Source organism: Lutjanus erythropterus, chromosome 12 (assembly GCF_056507025.1).
Source record: "Lutjanus erythropterus isolate fLutEry1 chromosome 12, fLutEry1.hap2, whole genome shotgun sequence".
Taxonomy (NCBI): Eukaryota; Metazoa; Chordata; class Actinopteri; order Lutjaniformes; family Lutjanidae; genus Lutjanus; species Lutjanus erythropterus.
Genome location: NC_139328.1, coordinates 31,744,643 through 31,760,988, shown reverse-complemented (window position 1 = coordinate 31,760,988; position 16,346 = coordinate 31,744,643). Strand labels below are relative to the sequence as shown.

Below are 16,346 nucleotides of genomic sequence, written 5' to 3'. Positions count from 1 at the left end.
GGGAAAGCCTTTCATTAGATTTTAGAACAGTAAGACCATTAGTAAGGTCGGACAGTGATGTTGGATGATAAGGTCTGGCTTGCACTTGGTGGTTCAGATCCCAGAGGTGTTGGATGGGGTTGAGGGCAGTGCTCCGTACAGGTGGAGTTCCTCCACACCAAAATCATTTATTTATGGAGCAGGATTTGTGCTTTGTCAAGAAATGTAACACAGCCAGTGGCCTGGTGGCCTTTTCTCACGCTCTCTCTCCCTTTCCCATCATATCTTTAGCTTCTCTGTAAATTAAAGGCATAAACCCCCCCAACCCAAACAAAAAAGAAAAAGAAAAGTATAATGGCTAAAACTATAAAACAGCGCAAAAATGACAGTCAGTGTAAAGCGCCATGTTCTGAAGCAACACATTACTATATCACTAATAAATCTACTCACTTTCATTCTGATTAAAGTCAAGTTTAGGTTTTTAGTCCACAAAACACTGCTGGAGTTTCACAGGAAAACAGCTTTGCAGAATCCCCCAAACAACTTAAGAAAATGGTGACCAGAAAAAACAAAAAATACTGCTTGTCTGGCAAAATCCAGGCCTCCTAAAGCCCCAACACTGGTCACCATTCTTTTTAATCTGCAAGGCAGTTTTCCTGTGAAACTCCAGCTTTTTTTTTTGTGGAATATTAAATCTGACCTTCAATCGACATGAAGTTGAGTGGATAATGACTGAATTTTCATTTATGCATAAACAGATGCCTCCATATGACCTACATAAGCAAACAAGACTATGTATAGTATATAGCATTGGTTCCCAACCTGGAGGGGGCGGCAAAAGTCACAGGAGGTCCCTAAGACTTTGCCAGCTCTGAAGTTGTCAAAATTACATTTTAACAGTATAACCAAAATTACAATTTATATGAAAGTATGTAAAAGTATATAAATTTTTTGTCCTCACTCATAAATAGTAGGCTACTTAATAAACTCAGTTACAGTTACAGTGAGTTCCAGTTCTAATGAGGAAAGAGGACATTTTTATTTCTTTACATTTATATTTGGCGTTATATTTTGTGGTTATGGCTGTGAAAACACTACTGCTTTTGTCCACAGGGGCCTCCAAAATAAGCAGAATATGAAAGTTCTGTTACATAGCTTTAATTAATGTATGGCATTGAGACTGACTTGTTTGTGTAATTATATGGTAAGCATTGTGCGGCTATGAAATGAGGGTCATATGTATCTGAGGGCCAGTATGTGAACACTGTAATATATTTGGTGCATTCTTGCTATTAAACCACCACCTGCTGGCAGATAGTAAATATGAATTACAGCTATGGTTTTCATGTTATTGCTGAATGCTGTCACCCCAAAGGAACAGTCATTTTAGTTTGAAATCATTTAGATATAAAATCTGTTTATTTAATTTGTCTTCCTTTCATTTGATGCATCTTCAACCTTCATCTGTGCCTCTCTCTTTCTTTTACTCTGAGCATTTTGAATCAGGGTTACAGTAGGAGACAAGCTGCCTAGTAACAGGTTCAGCACACACACACTCACATACACACACAGCTCTATCTCCGCACACACCAAAATGTGCTTTATTTTCTCTGTCTGTGTGTGTGTGTGTGCGTCTCTGTAGGGAGTTTGGCTGGAGGGATCCAGAGCTGCCAGAAGTGATCCAGATGTTGCAGCATCAGTTCCCATCAGTCCAGTCCAACGCTGCTGCCTACCTCCAGCACCTGTGCTTCGGAGACAACAAGATCAAGTCTGAGGTATTGATCTCTGAAGAGAAACCACACCAAGAGAGGGCTCACACACACAGAGGATTCAATTCCAACCCTCTGCTTGAAGAGGCCCTAACTCACCCTTTTGCTCATACACACATAGACACACACCCACACACATGCATATTTTGGCTCTTATTCAGTTAGAAATGGTGACTTCCAAAGAGAGAGCTTAATCAAAACACACAGGACAACATACTTCCCCACTGTGTCCTCTAGTGTATGGATAGGAATGCAGATATTTGACTTTTCTACTGAAGTTCCACTGAACAGAACATTGTTTCTGGAGAGGTACGCTGCTGTTGAGTCTTTCAAGTGGGATTTTTCAGTGCTTCACCGACTAAAAACAAGATTCCAGAGGACTTACCAAAGAGTGAGTGGGTGAGTGTGTGTGCACACCTGAAAATATTGTTGATGGTCACACAACAGACCAATAGAGAAATAATACAGCAGCAATTCCAGAGTGTTTTTAGTTATTTAGTCCATATTTAAAGTCCCCCTCCACTCATTTTATTTATTTTATTTGTGTTCCCGTTGTTGAATATTTGAACTTTGCTATCTAGAATGGTACGTGTGCAGAGTTTGAGACTACAAGGATTTTTTCATATTAATCTGTTAAATGTCTGTGCTTAATGAAAAATTGATTTTAAAGGGATGGGCCTACAAGCACGATTTGTAACATCACAGCTAGTTTGGAAGTCAATCCTGGGTCACTTTGCAACTTATATAAGCGTTACATAGAAAGTTGAAACTTTAAAAATGTAGAAAACTTGCATGTTCATAGATTATGGAATTTTAATGAGGCAGGAGTAGATGCCTTTTAAAGGGACAGTTCACCCCAAAATGATAAACACATATTTTCCCTTGGCCTGTAATGCTATTTATCCATTTAGATTTTGTTGGTTTGAGTTGCAGATATTTTGAGATATCATCCATACAGATGTCTGCCTTCTCTCCCATATAATGAGACTAAATGGCACAAATCCGGTGGTGCTCAAAATGCTCAAAAAATATAATTGAAAAATCATGACCCACTTACTCAAGATAATCAGACACTCACAGACCTTGTTATAAACAGTTTTATAGGATTTATTTTCTCTGTTAGAAAGAAGGTAGTTTTGATAGATTCTAAAGTAGTTCCAGTAGATTCTACTGCAGAAGTCGTCCCTACATGAAACTGCTCACAACAAGGACTGTGGATTATTTTGAGCAACCGAGTAATGAATAATGGAAAGAGACGCTGGTTTGGAATTTACCAATTAGAATTTTATCTCAAACTCTGTAACTGTAAATAGGCCAGGGGAAAAATATGTATGTTTGATTTTGGGGTAAACTAATGTATAAAGTGTACTTCTTTGCAGAATAAACTTATCAGACACATTAATGTTCCAAGCAGACTATTTTTATAAATGTCTTATTACATGTCTGAAGGGAGGTTTTAATATTCCAGTAGAACAGTGTCAGAGATAAAGGTCAACATGTTAGGGCGTACCCTTATTTGAAGATCAAGGCCAAGCCTGTGTCTGCATGGAAAATATAAAGCTACCGCCAGCAGTCAGTTAGCTTAGCCTGGCTAAGTTTGAAGAGAACAAAATCCACCTACCAGCATCTCCAAATCTCACTGATTAAATGTTATATTTTGTTTGTTTAATTGCACACAAATCCAGGTGTAAAAACAACACGTTGTGGTTTTACAGGGTGTTATGTGTCTTCTTGGCAGTCACTTCCTGGTTCCCTCAAACACCCAGTGATGAAAAGACTCCAAGATGGGAAACACGCCATCTCCTCTGTAGCTGTATGCACATGTGGGAGTTGCTGTTGCTCTGTGACACAGAGTACTGAGAACAAATCTAAAGCAAGCACAAGAGGGGAACTCTTGAAGTTGACAAAAAGCAGCAGATGTCTCTTTGCTTAGACTTGTATAATAGCTGCATGTCACTATTGTATAGCGCATGTGTTGTTTTCTTTCTGTCTCTTGTTTTCTTGTTCATCATGTTCCTGCTCTGTTCCTTTAAGAATGCAGCGGTTGTCAGTGTATTTTAGAAGGAAGCGAAAAGAAAATGATTCATGTCCAAGGTGCCAATCACAACTGCCTCAAATTTTGAGACGCACCAAGTCCATGAACCTGTTGTAATTACATAAAGACAGAGGTTTGAGGGTGCGTGCACATGATTGCGAGGACTGGAGCAAGAATCATGCAGCCAGTTTTACTCTTTTTTATCTTAACATAAATCCAGCAACATACAGAAGATATTTTACATAAAGATATACAACCTCAGCCAATTTGTGTACGTTCAACTAGTTAAACTAATTTATACTTTGGCAGAGATTAAGAGACACACAGGGGGGATGGACACACTGCAAAGCACTGCTATTAAACTGGCCCTCTGCCTACCTTCTGTTTTGCACCCATGTTAACCAACTTGGCTCTTCAGATAGAGTGTGCTTGTAATTGCAGCAGTACTTTCAGCAACTATTTTTTATGTGAGTGAATCTAGCAAGAAAACACACTGATAATCATTATATATTATATGATTATGTCAATGATCTGATTCTAATAAATGATGAAATATGCATTCCATGTTTTCCAAACACTTTTGATTTCTCTGCCACTCTCCCTCCTGTTCTTCCAGCGATATTTGGCTTATATAACAGTAGTTTCCCATTGGAAAACACTGTCTGATGGCAAGGTAAAGCAGTGGAAATATTCTAAATATAGTGCATACATAAACTGATATTGACTTTTTTAGGTGGGCCTTCTTTACTGCTGACCCTGTCCACAGCAGTACATAGCTTAGCTTCCTACAAATGTACTCCTCTGCTTCCCCAAACTGAGGGTCAACCACCATCTACTGTAGGTAACACATATCACTGTAGGTACTGTAGGTAATACACAGTACAATAATACACAATTTCAAATGATCCAAACTATGCCTTTAAAGATCTGATGCCATTGGACATCTTTATTGAGGGGAACCTCCATCACACACGTGCAGCTGCCTGAGCTTCACCAAACTCTATATTAAACGGCATCAACTCTTCATTATGCACACTTAACCCAACTCTGAATATAGGCGTGATCCTGCAGTCTGTCCTCCTGTCCTTTAGAGCTGTCATCGCTCAGCGTCTCAGAGAAAAACGGTTCCGTCTGTCTCTTCAATGTCAACTCAATTCAGCTCAATTGGACTTTATTAATCCCCATGGAGACGATGGATTTGAGGGCAAACAAAGTTCTTCAAACAGCAATCAGCCAACAGGCATTAAAAATAGAGCGAGAGACGCAAGAGACAGATGACTGATGTTGAAATTGTGTTGAAGAATGAAGTATGGTAGGATTTAGAGCAGAGCTGCCAAAACTACAACCCGCAGGCCAAATTGTTTTTTGCCCTTGAGTGAGATGCCTGAATGGTGAAATAATAGACCGGATGCTGAGGGATGTGTGTGGCCTACTGCCTGTTCAGTCTCCCACCACTGGATACACCGTGCAGATGTGCTACGGTGTGGTTGATTTATTATGTTGTTGTTAGAACCCTGCTTCTGTGTCACTAAATCAAGACAAGACTGAAAAAATGACATGACAATGCTTTTGGTAATTGATAAATTGTATTAATAAATTGCTTTTAAAATGATTGCCAAAAACATTTGGACAAGTGAACCTCACCATGTGATGATTTGTCACTTTTTCCAATATTTCACAGATAAAAATACTTTGATTAATTCAAAACACTTTTAATTTAATTAAATTTAATTGTTCAGGTTTTGACTCAGTTATTGTAAGACCTGTTACTTGAGGATCCTATATCCAGCCAAACATCTAATTTTTAAATAAAAATAATCAGTTAGATATTCGCTCCACTTAAATGGACAATATTTCTTCAACCTCATTGAAATGAATCTGATTAGATGGATGTGAAATAAAATGAACTGATATGATCATTGTTTACATTCTCTAAAGCATTTAATCAGAACATAACTTTTCTGACTGTTCCCACTTGTTGTTTTATCTGCTGGAAATGTAATTTGGCTTGTTCTGTTCAGTGGAGGTCCCCTAAGCCAAATGCCCTTTAGATGCCTCATATTCTTACACTTTTTTGCTTATCCGTAAATGTAAACATCTAAAAGTTTGTAAAACATGACAACTTGTGATTCAGCACATAATACTTGGAAATTCAGAATATGTTTTACTGACAAATCACAAATTATTTGAACAAAATCTCAACTTTTAGAGAAGGTTTACCCGCTAGAGCATCTCAGAGAAGAACATCTATTTGGTGAAAATCATTGTGGCAACAGAGAAAGTTGATATTTTATTGGTATATTATGCTACTTAGATTTGCCGAACTGATATGTAACTCTTTTTAATTCATAAAATATGTTAGGTGGTGTTGTCACATTATACATCAGCTGATAGGGCACAGGCACCTTTAAAATGACAGATTTTTGAGTGGAATTTGGTCTTTGCTTTTCAGTGAGGAGCCTTTGATGGCAAATGCCCTTTAAATGTTTATTCGTTTTATAATTCATTTTGCTTCTCAGTAAATGTACACATTTAACAGCTTGTAAAACATGGCAACTTGTGATTCAGCATGAAATTTCTCAAAACTCAATGTAGAACCTTTTGACAAAGTTATAGTTATTAGGACAAAGTTTCAACTTTTATACGCTGTTTATTAGATACAACCAGGTATCACCAGTTTTGTGAAAAGTGGTTCTGGAATCAACAGACAGACCAGTTACAAAAGTTGATATTTTATTGTTTTAAATGAGTGAGGTAGCAAGTTCTTCTATAGGATTTACACAACACTAGGTGATTAGTAAAAGGTCTCACAGTGGTGCTGCTACGTATACAGTTGCTCTGTTTCTGTCCCTCCCAGAAAGTCATTCACATTTCTCCCATGTGGGGCAAACATGCGCAGAAATGACATATTGTTTCCAACCAGAGAGAAATTCATTGATAGATTGAATTAAGCATTTACTTATACTGCATAGAATAAACTAATATTTACCTATTTAATGAATAATCAAATAATCAAAGATTTACACCCTCTTTACCAGATTATAAACTCCTTCCAATCAAGCCGGATTGTGTCAGTGAGGTGGTTACATGCAGCGTTTTTATTCTGATTAGGTATTATTCAGAGAAATGGAATATCTTGGTCATGTAAATACAGCTTTTGTCATCTAAAGTGAATCAGCTGCAATCGTCTTCATGCTGAAGTACCTTTATCTGGAGCACAAAAGGCAGTGTGTATAAGCACAACAGCCTCATCTCTGTGCAATCTCCTTCACTAAAATGTCTTTTGTTTTTATAGATAGCAGGCAGTCTGCCCTACATTTTCTCTTTGTCTAGACAGAGGGAAGCAGGGAGGGCTGCAGACACTTAGAGGGGTGATGGGACAGAAAGTGCTGTGGCTGGCATTTAAATAAATCTTGCATCAGTGCCACTGTAGCCTGTTTATTTTGTTGAAAAAGTAGAAGTTAATATTTACATGATAGCATAACTTTTTCTCCAACCACAGCATCAATGTATTTTCTCTAGTTGAAAAAAAACAAAACAAGCGAATGTCTTCTAATATTGCACACTGTGTATATTCACCAGCAGGCAGATTGTAGGGGAAACTTGGCCCAAATGCAATTCTATTGTTTGTGAATTTCCCCTAATTGCTTCCTCCGTCCTCTATCTTCAGATCCGGCGACAGGGTGGCATACAGCTGCTGGTGGACTTGTTGGATCACCGGATGACCGACGTGCATCGCAGCGCCTGCGGAGCCCTGAGGAACCTGGTGTACGGCAAAGCCAACGACGACAACAAGATTGCCCTGAAGAACTGCGGAGGGATACCGGCGCTGGTCCGACTGCTGCGGAAGACCACAGATGTGGAGATCAGAGAGCTGCTTACAGGTAAGAAAAAAAAACATAAATTTTTAAACGTTACTGAATGTGCAGCAGGGGTTAGTATCAGATATTGAGATCACAGTATTTCTCTGGGTCTCTTTCCATAATTTACCCCCTTTTCGGGGACAAATTCCTCAGAAAACCAGGAAATTCTTTGGCATGTGTTTGCCTGTGTGCCTGGGTGCATCCATGTGTTCATGCACTGAAAATTTTCATATGCAGCAAACAAAGACACCTTTTTACAAAACCTCATTAACACTTCTTAAGTAATAAGTATGTACATAGTATGTACATTGATATTTAGAATATTTTCACTGCCTCAATCATTTAGTTCGTTTGTGTTATTTTGTGACTTTAGCATTTTAATGTTTTGGTACGGATACACACAATAACGCCACAAACAAACCTTCTGAGGCAGCAGTAGACCAGAAACTCCTGTGTTCTGCGAGGTAAAATACATGTTATATATATTCCTGTAATGTAATCATTTAGAATGAAGAAAACCTCCCACCCTATGCAGTATATGAATATACAAATGCACATATATGATCCAATTACACACACACGCACACATACAGACACATATGTTGCCTCTCATCTACAGCCACTCACTCAGCTGAGGAACATCCACTGAATATCTGGCCATGCAACACACAAAATACACTGTACTGTGCATGCACGTTCCCATTTGCAGAGATGAGATGCACAAATCCTCCCACTCACGCACACACACACACACACACACACACACACACACACACGTTCACAAAAGAGCAAATTGTTTACCACCTGCCTGTTTCCCAGCACTCTGGTTGACAAGTGCTGTTGACTTGTCAAACTGAGATTCTGTGCACAGTGCTGCACTCGTATCCTCAGCAGGTTTGTGTTCTCTGCCAGCAAACACAAATATTACCCACATTGTTAAAAATGTATTCAGGATTGATTAATTTGAGGTTCTAAACCCGCCGAGGTCTGGGTGGTAAACTCTCCGCCAAAAGGATTAAAGGATTACCAGTGATGCTTCTACCAGTATTTTTCAACAGCTTTTTACTTTATATATCCTGACAATTCCTGTCTAATTGGCATTCACACGGACAGCTGCGGTAAAAAGGACTTTCACCTCTGGAGGGGGTGGAGTGGAGAGACGACGGAGCTAACAGAGGAATGCCACTCAATTTTCAGACTGATCTACGTCCAGGGTCCTCCAGGGGTTTATTCCAATCCTAGAGCCAAATGAGAAAAATGGATTTCTCTTACCAGCACCCACGCTAATGAAAACATCTCAGCTGCCGGCCTGTAAGGAGCGTGATATTTCCAGACTCAACATGTCAGGATCCAAGATTTCTGTTATTTCTGCTTTCTAGAACAGTTTAATCAGTGTGATTTAGGGTGATATTAGAATAGAGTGAAGCCCAGAGCCGGCGCACACCAGACAGTGATTGGTGTACTGGCTTCAGGTGAGAATCGTCTGATGTAACAGGACTGATCAGACCAAGTTGGATCAGGTCTGTTCCATTCCAGCTCAGTGTGCCGACGGTCGGTAGATAAAATCATGCAGTGTGAGGTCTTTAACCACACTGAAGCATGAAAGTTCATCCATGGGAGTGGAAACAGCAAAGTTCTTCATCAGCAGATAGAGTTCACTGAGATGGATCTGTTGCAAGCAGCTGAGCTTCTTCTCATCTGCGTACAGGAAGCCCCAAAAGTCGTAAAAAGGCGGATCCATCTGCTGAGAATGCATGTTAACGATTCATCGCCATGACAACTAAGCAATCCTTGTGATGAAGTGGACCTTGAGGAAATGTTTGTTTGGATTTTTTGTCAGGAATCGGGACCAAATACACCCAAACAACAAGGAAAGGGTACAGTGCCTCTAAAAAGTATTCACCCCCTTGGATGTTTTCCCTTTTTGTTGCTTTTATAAATGGAATCATGATAATTTGTGTTTTTTGACAAAAAAAAAAACAAAACAAAAAAAACTCCTTAATATCAAAGTGAAAGTGTCAATTAAATAAAAATATTAAATGTAAAATCAGTAATTGCATAAATATTCACTCCCTTCAAGTCAGTATTTAGTAGATGCATCTTTGGCCGCAATCACAGCACTGAGTCTGTGTGGGTAGGTCTCAATCAGGCTTGTACATCTGGAAATTGCAGTTTTACTCCCTTGTTCTTTGCAAAACTGCTGAAGTTCTGTCAGGTTGCACAGGGATACATGCGTGAACAGCCCTTTTCAAGTCCAGCCACAAATTCTCTGCAGGATTGAGGTCTGGGCTTTGACTCCCCCACTCCACAGCATTCACCTCGTTGTCTTTAAACCATTTCTGTATGGCTTTCGGTATGTGCTTCGCGTCATTGCCTTGCTGGAAAATAAATCTTCTCCCAAGTCGTAGCTCTCTTGCAAACTGAGTCAGATTATCCTCCAGGATTTCCCTATATTTTGCTGCATTCATTTGAACCTCTACCTTTATAAGCCCTCCAGGGCCTGCTGCCGAGAAGCATCCCAGCATGATGCTGCTACCATCGAGCTTCACAGTGAGGATGGTGTGTTTGTGATGGTGTGCAGTGTTTGGCACACCAAAGAACCTTCTTCTACTTGACCACAGAGTCTCCCACATGCCTTTGAGTGAGCTCAAGTTGAGATTTAATGAGCTTTCTTCAACAGCGGTTTTCTCTCCCATAAAGCTTTGACCGGTGAAGAACCTGGCCAACAGTTGTTGTATGCAGAGTCTCTCCCATCTGAGCTCCTGAATCTTTTAACTTGTTCAGAGTAGTCATATATGTCTTGGTGCCCTGCTTCATTAGTCTCCTTCTTGCATGGTCACTCAGTTTGTGAGAACAACCTGCTCTAGGCACATTTACACATGTACAATATTCCTTCCATGTATTAATGATGGATTTAACTGAACTCCAGGCGATGTTCAGTGCCTTGGAATTTTTTTTGTATCCACCCCCTGACTTGTACTTTTAAATAACCTTTCCTCAGAGTTGCTTGGAGTGTTCTTTTGTCTTTATGGTGTAATTGTAGCCAGGAATACTGATGACTGGACCTTCCAGACACAGCTGTCTTTACTACAGTCACTTGCGACACATTCGCTGCACTGAGGTGATCTCCATTTCACTAATTGTAAGACTACAAGCACCAATTGGCTGGACCTCTGTTGAATTAGGTCAGTCACTTTATGGTGGGTGAGTATTTATGCGATGACTTATTTTACATTTAAAATTTTTAATAAATTAACATTATTCTGTAGAAATCTGTTTTCACTTTGACATTAAAGAGGGGTTTGTTTGGTAAATTTTTGAGTCAGAAAAGCCAAATTATATCGACCATGATTCAGTTTATAAAAGCAATAAAAAGGGAAACTATCCAAGGGGGTGAATACTTTTTATAGGCACTGTAAATCTGTGTGGTCAACTGAGGGAGAGTTAGTTTATAATCCAATTCTTTGGGTTTTAGTGCAGAGCTACAGAGCACCTGGAGATAATCTTACTCTTATGAAGCTCACTGTCCTCTAGGCTTCTGTACAGTCCGTGATCCCCTCATTTCTCCATGTATTCTCTCCTATAAATAAACATATTTCCTCCATTTCTTGGTCTTTTTTTCATGCAAACAGCTGCATAAACAATCAATGCACTTGGACTGAATAGTTTGTTTTGGTAAAGGAACACAAAAGTTGATGCTATCACAGGATTTCAGACATTGCCTGGCACAACTTGTAGTTGCATCTGTCATCCAGTGTTTTGTCTCCACTTTCTGACTGTCGAGGGTGAACAGTCACTATGTGTGAAGTGTTTTGTAAGTTTTAGTCATTTTAAGATGTGGTCCCAGCTCAGCCCATGTCTTCCTCGCAATTACTCCTATAGTTGATGATTTCGCACCCCCAGATTTATGGATGCCCCTGGGCTGAAAACCTCCTCTCTCTGGTGGTCCAAAGCTCCTGTGCTAACAATGTAAACCCCAGCTCTTTCTTGGTCCTCCTGATGGCTAGCTGCATGGCTAACTAAGCTAACTAAGCTAACTAGCCAACGGCAGCTACAGTTAGCAATTACTTTGGTGATATGTTGTGAATTATTTGTTTAAAGTGTGACTTTAACAGGTGCCCTTGCATCACTACCAAATGTTTTAGTTGTCTAACCCCAACCATTCTTTGACTAATGTGTATTTGGCACAACCACCCCCTTTCCCTGACCTTGGGCATAACGTTTTTACCAAATGCAGATACTGTAAAAGGGGAGAAAAATATTGGCATTTTGACGACTTCACAGAAGTGTTCAATATTGTCATTGTGGTCTGGCCACAGGTTTGGCTTCTGACATTCAAGTTGCCATTACAAATGAAAAAGCAAACATTTATTACATTTACATTAAGTCTCTTGTCAGCCAAAGTCCATTGTTCAAGGTAATTTAAGAGTTGGGAGGGTTACTTTAAAAATGTATTCCAATACAATTACTAATTACCTGTTTAAAAAACGTAGCCAGCAACCTAATAAAGGTATCCCAATATTAAAGTAATGTAACTTTGAATTCTGTTTAGCTAATATTAGCTGTTTAGTGTAGGTAACATTGGAGGTCGGTCTGTGTAGCTATCAGTTGGTCTGTGCAGGTAATGTTAGTGGGTGGTCTGTGAAGCTAAAGTTAGCTGTTGATCTGTGTAGCTAATGTTAGTGTTTGATCTTACTTGTAAATGTTTATTTAAATTGGATGTTGAGACAAATTAATGGCGAAATTTCCACCCAGGGGAAGCATTTTATCATTTGGCTATGGTAAGATTAGCTGGTTCACTGAGGCCAGAGTAAATACTACCAGCTGCAAACGTGAATCTCTCCTGTCATAACCTTCCATCCCATGTGATGTCAATGCAGGCTTAGAGTCCAACTCAGCTGTTGCACCTGAACTGGTCTCCCGTCCTTGCAAAACTCTTCTAAACCAAACCGTCCCCGTCTCCCACAAAAGCTGCCCTTGAGCCTTTATTCACTCTCCTAATTATTTACAGCAGCACTTCACATCAGGGTGACAGGAGATTCTGGAGACGGACAAACATTTTAAGCTTTATTCGTGGCAATAAGGGACAGTCATGAATACTAACTCGAGCCGGACGCCCTCCTAGTGCCGGAACAACCCTTATCGGGAAAGTGAAATTGAGAGGTGTCTTGCATTTCTCTCATACAAATACAATATTTGACGCAGGGCATGACCCACGTGTGTTCTATGTATACATATATGTGTGTAGTGAGTATAGAAAAGGGTTTAGGCTTAGCAGAGATGGAAATAAAAGGTTTTTTGTATGCTGCTAGAGTCTTAAAGAAGATTACCATATAAATTAGAGCAGCAATTCAAGGCACGGAGCACAGAAATCCCTCCTGTCACAAATTAATCAGCTGAACGACCGACCGGACGCAGACAGACCATGCTCTCCTCTCTCTCTTAAAGACCCAGAGGAAATAACTCTCTCTCCACATCTCTCTCAGCGTCTCTCGCTCGCGCTCTTATCCCTCTGTGGTCGGGTTTTCGTAATTGGTCTCCCCTTCTCTTCCCGTCTCTCTCCTGTCCTCTTTGCCTTTCTCTGTCTCCCTTTTTATCACTCTTTCTCTCTATCGCCGACCCTCTCGGCCTCCGTCTGAGCATTTTGAATCAGGATCACAGTGGGAAGTCAAGCTGCCTGCCTTGCTAGCTATACACACAAGTACACACAAAGGCTGTTTCACACACACACACTCTCTCTCTCACGGGTACAGTTTGTTTGATGGCACATAAAGTCACAAACAAGGTTGGTGCCCTCTGCTCTTCAGTCTCTTTTTTCTCGATCCCATTCAGAGCTAAAGATGATTATTTGGAGGGAATAAAGCTGGTTTAAAGAGCAGATATTAATGTTAACTCTGCAGATTAGATGCAGCATGCAGAGCTCGCTCTATGTGTGTGTGTGTGTGTGTGTATGTGTGTGTGTTTGCTTGTATGTAATCATGCACATTTGCAAGGTACATGTTTTCTCCATTGCATACTCTTATCCACAAGCCCTTTTCCAATGCAAGAACAATGAAAAGTAATGTAGCATTGACATTTATACAAATGGACAACATGACAGCTCCCCAAAAGTGAAGCCAAAACATCTTGATGGTCGCTGGCTGCAGTAAAGGTCATAAATCCCGCCCCCTACATCTTAGCAGTTGGGACACGGGACAAATTAAAAATCTAAGTAAGTATGATTGTTTCTTCATTTGAAGCAGTTCTTATTACTCTGACAAATGTCCAAGCGTTCATTTCTCTGATCAGTTTGCTTTTGACAACTTATTTGATGCTATAAAAAGGGGGTTTCACATCATGATCAACAGCTGAGCTCTGCTCGTGACTGAGTCGATCGGGTGTGTGGGCGGGATCTTGATACCACTGCTTCAACCCTGATATTTACTGCACAGAATCTGGCCTCAGATGATGTCACCAGCACAGGATGGCAATGATCGTATCTGGGTCACAGATCACAGATCACATTTTTAAAAATGTTGAACTAACTAAACTTTCAGTGTTTGAACTGCCCCCAGCCACTGTACCAATTGCCCCCACCAAGGGAGAAAGATAAACTCGCACTGTGCAAATCTGTCTGTTACTTCAGCTCACAGACAGCACCATGGATTTATCTACACCGAGCACAGTTAGGCTGTTGATATTTCAGAGCCATGGTCAGGGTTAGATTCTGACTTTCAGAAACCTCAGTCAGATAAAGGATCAGTGAGCCAGGTATTTAACTTAACAACCTCCCTGCATTCTTTCTGCTACAAGGGGACGGAGAGGGGTGGGTATAGGTCACCAACATAGACTCTCCAGGCCAGTTTCTCCAGCTGTCCCCGTCACATCTGCCTCTGGGTCACGACACCAAGTGTTTCTTCGTTGGCCTGTTTTTTTTTGTTTTTTTTCCTTTTCCCCTTTGAGTCCCAGAATAGGGCATGCCTTCTGATGCTGGATGCAGGCTTACAAAGAGTATGACTGATCCGTCTCCAGCGCCTTCGGAGGATTTCTACCTCTGCACGCTGTTGTTTTATTCTTTGCCACAATTCCTGGTTGTTTATGGCATCTGGCCAATGAATCTGTAGAATTCTTCTGAGGCAGGTGTTGATAAACGTCTGGATGAGTTGTTCCCCAGGTCTCCACTCCATACAACAGAACAGGCTTCACGATGGTGTTGGAAATCCTGATCTTGATGTTTGATGGTAGAATCTGATGCTCCCCAAACTTTTCTTAGCTGATGACATGCTACCCTTGCCTTCCTGATGTGGACTTTTAAATCAACATCTGTAAGGGAGATGCAGTTTGGGCATTTTGCTGTCTATAGGTGATCAGCTGGTTTGAAATCTGGTGTTTGTGAAGGCCATAGCATTTGTTTCACATTATTTTCTAACTGAATTTCATATCAACCATTTTGTCTGTATGTTTATATGGTATGTGAAGGCTGTACTGACCCTGTGTCTGTTTGTGTCACACTTCAGGTCCTTTTTCAGCTCTTGTCCATTAGCACATAGACAATGAGAGGTCAATCCACATGTTAATTATTAGGAAGAAAAGGCACAAAGACAGAAAAAGAGCTTTAAGTTGAGCTGTTTGCTCTTCACAGAGGAGGGCCTTCCATCTTTTAGTGGTGAATCCCTGACATGTTGCATGGCTCTCAGCTCCTGAACTCCACTAACACACATTCAACAATGCTATATTCACAATTTTTATTAATATGCCACTGTGCCAGTGCAAGCAGTAGAGTGACGTTTCTATATGAAAAGTCATTTTGTTTAGCCTAAACTACTTGAAAGCACATTATTCTGCAACAGAGTTTCCCAGAAAGCAACGTGACGTGTAGAAGGGCAAAGCTTTCAGGACATGAATATACAGCAGGTTGCATCACTGTTGCTTATAAAGCAACAATATGAAAATGTCAGACAGTTACTTTAAGAGTTTAATTTTTTTACTGTGGATGTCATGGGGCATTAGTCTGCAGAAACTGTTACAGCAGAGCTTTGATATACAGTTATTGATCCTGATGTTCATGAGCAAGGAAATGATTTATGGGCCATTGATTAATTAGTTTCAAAGCATTAAGATTCAGAAAGGAGTAATTACTGATGTATATGTTTCTATCCTTAAAGAAGCTTAAAAAGTATTGCCATTCCAGATACAGATGAATTTAGTCTTGTTGACCTGGATATATGTTTAGTCGTGTTGATTCCACACATGACACCCAGATGTGGAGGTGTTTGTGAGGATGAGAGAGGTGAGCTACAGAGAAAACACTCTGACACCTGCCCTCTCTGACTCACAGAGCTTCACAGAGCCTTCTTTAGCTTCTTTATTCCGTTTTCAAATCTGCACGCCGTCAGAAGCTGTGGTTCCACTTGTCATTACAATACAACTTTTTCATCCAGTTGCAGCGGCACACATCATGGTAAGTGACAGGTCTGGATTGCTCACATCGGTGTCAGCTCTTCAGAAGCAGATATGGAAGTTGTCAGACTCACACTGTGATGGGAACTCTTCACAGTCTGGATGCAATCCACACACATTGCTCGTCCAGTTTAGGCAGCGCAAAGAGATGTAGAGCGACAAGTTGGAAGAGTGAAGGAAACTGTGGATTATTTACAAAATTAAAACAGTTTGGGATTTGTGCCATTGTGCTCACCAGCTCTGGTTCATTATTTATTTGGT

General features: G+C 40.3%; 1 protein-coding gene across 9 annotated transcripts in view; it reads left to right on the top strand.

Annotated features, from left to right (window-relative positions):
* The window catches only part of ctnnd2b (catenin (cadherin-associated protein), delta 2b), a 192,556-nt gene that overhangs the window by 124,869 nt on the left and 51,341 nt on the right, over positions 1 to 16,346 (top strand). For all 9 annotated transcript variants that reach the window (XM_084732042.1, XM_084732043.1, XM_084732034.1 and 6 more), the window contains 2 exons: positions 1,622 to 1,754; positions 7,454 to 7,667. In XM_084732042.1, the coding sequence (XP_084588168.1) occupies positions 1,622 to 1,754; positions 7,454 to 7,667 (347 nt within the window). The remainder of the gene's footprint in view (positions 1 to 1,621; positions 1,755 to 7,453; positions 7,668 to 16,346) is intronic.